This window comes from Coenobita brevimanus, chromosome 40 (assembly GCF_032717465.1).
Source record: "Coenobita brevimanus isolate Jiangsu-jjx chromosome 40, ASM3271746v2, whole genome shotgun sequence".
In the NCBI taxonomy this organism is placed as follows: domain Eukaryota; kingdom Metazoa; phylum Arthropoda; class Malacostraca; order Decapoda; family Coenobitidae; genus Coenobita; species Coenobita brevimanus.
The window spans coordinates 4,157,923-4,160,187 of record NC_136993.1 but is presented as its reverse complement, the minus strand read 5'-3'; the positions used below and the strand labels follow the sequence as shown (position 1 = coordinate 4,160,187).

General features: G+C 43.6%; 1 protein-coding gene across 1 annotated transcript in view; it reads right to left on the bottom strand.

Annotated features, from left to right (window-relative positions):
* The window catches only part of LOC145397253 (protein D1-like), a 10,025-nt gene extending 9,911 nt beyond the window's left edge, over nucleotides 1-114 (bottom strand). Inside the window, exon 1 of the mRNA XM_080270450.1 lies at nucleotides 1-114. This exon is cut by the window's left edge and continues 18 nt beyond it. Within this exon, the coding sequence (XP_080126576.1) occupies nucleotides 1-12 (12 nt within the window). The 5' untranslated portion in view covers nucleotides 13-114.
* Between the last annotated feature and the right edge of the window lie 2,151 nt (nucleotides 115-2,265).

Here is a 2,265-nt window from a genome sequence, read left to right as displayed (position 1 = left end):
GAATGAATGCATGGACGCTCTTACAGGTGCGTCTCCAAGGGCTTGCTCCAGGGATGGGAACTCCTTAAGGCGGTTTGTAAGGTCCAGGGGCAGGTGTTTGGGGATCTCAGGCACCCTGGGGCCTCCAAGGGGGTCCCACGCCCCCCTTGGACTCCCATGAGGACCCCTGGAGTGTCTGGGGTTCCTGAATTCTTTGGGGGTGCCTGGGCCCCAAGATGTGTGTTGAGGGCCCCTTGGAGACACCTGAGAAAATGCAAGTCTTGATGTCTCTCTCTCTCTCTCTCTCTCTCTCTCTCTCTCTCTCTCTCTCTCTCTCTCTCTCTCTCTCTCACGAAGGTCTTTGAAAAACTGACATTCATGAAATATATGTTTTTTTGCTGTAGTTAAAAAAGAATATGCTTTGGCCTGAAGTATTTTTGTTTAATTAAGTATTATGGTGGAGCGATTAATTAAGATTGTTACATACATACATACATATATTGCTACATACACATACATACCTTCCTACATATCCATACATACATATATACATTCCTACAAATACATACATACATTCCTACATATACATCCTTACATACATTCCTACATATACATACAAACTTACATACGTACATACATACATTCCTACATATTCATACAGACATACATCCGTGCATATACATATATTCATACATACATACACACATACATAGACATAAATCCATAAGTACGTATACACATAACGTACATAAATATAGAGTCGACTACATACATACATACATACATATACATACACTCCATCATGATACTGTACCAGAAACTTTTAAATGATGATGATGATAATGATGATAATAATGATGATGATGATAATGAGGATGATAATGATGAGGATAATAATGATCAGCCATTTTTCCCTGTGAGTCCAAGTTTATGACAAACCCTGTAGATATTCACACAGAAACAGACCCTACCTCGGTCACCCTAGCATCACAACACAAACTTTTGAAGGCAACTGTACTGTACCTTAGTATTTTGGAAACTGTCAGCAGATCCATGGAGTTTGGGGGCATGATTTTTTACCTTTTCAGGTTCATTGTTTTTCTGATGCACTTCTTCGTGATTATTTTCGATGCTACTTAGTTGTATTGATCTTGTGACAGTAGAATCTTCAGTTGTTTTAGGTGGAGTTAATTTTTCTGAAGGGAGGATGCTGAGTGAGACTTTTTGACCCGGACTGTGGTTGTGTGAGTGGGATTGTGGGTGTTTGTTGGACTGTTGGTTGTGTGGTGGATTGTGGTTGTGTAGGTGCGGGGACTGTGGTAGACTGTGGTGTGATGATTGTGATTGTTGTGGAGGTGAGGATGGTAGTGGGTGGTGTGGTGGTTGTGACAGTGGTTTGGGGGGTTGCAGCTGTGAGAATGGCGTTAGATGATGCTCTGAATGTGACGGAAGGTTGTGTGGTGATTGTGGTGGGTTGTGTGGTGATGGTGGTAGATTGTGTGGTGATGGTGGTTGTCTTGAGCGTTGTGGGAAGTTTGTAGACTCAAGTATCCCATCAGTTTGTCTTGAAAAATCCTGGCCTTTCACCGTGTGTCTTGAAAAATCTTGACTTTTCTTGGTGTGTCTTGAGAAATCTTGCATTGTCTCCTCAAGGTTTGTGTCTCCTTCTTGCACTCTGGGTAAACCTGGGGGTCGCAACTCCTTGGCCGGGAGAGGAGGTTCTGTCTGTGAGCGTTTGTGCGTTTCTGTGAGTGTATGTGAGTCTATGTGCGTTTCTGTGTGTTTATGTGAGGGTGTGTGCGTTTCTGTGTGTGCATATGAGGGTGTGCCGGTTTTTGTGTGTGTCCGTGAGCGTGTGTCGGTTTCTTTTTGTGGATGTAAGGGTGTGTGCTTTTCTGAATGTGTATGTGCATGTCTGTGGGAGTCTGTTTGTGAGTGCTTGTGGGTTTCTGTGAGCCTTTGTGACTCTGTGTGGGTTTGTGTGTGTGTCTGTAAGCCTGTGTCCGTTTCTGTGTGTATATGCGAGTCTGTGTTGGTAGTTGTTTGTGTCTGTGAGTCACCACCGGTTGTTTGTCTGTGGGGATCTGTGTGTGAGTGTTTGTGGGATCCTGTGTGTACCTCAGAGCCTGTGTGCGTTTTATGTATCAGTGAGTCCTTCTGTGACTGTCTGTCTGTTTCCGTGACCGTCTCTGTGTGCGTATGACTAAGTCTCTGTGTACGTCTTAATTTCTGTATAAGTTCTTCAGGATATCCAAACGTATCTGAGTATTCCTGTGTGAGACCGTG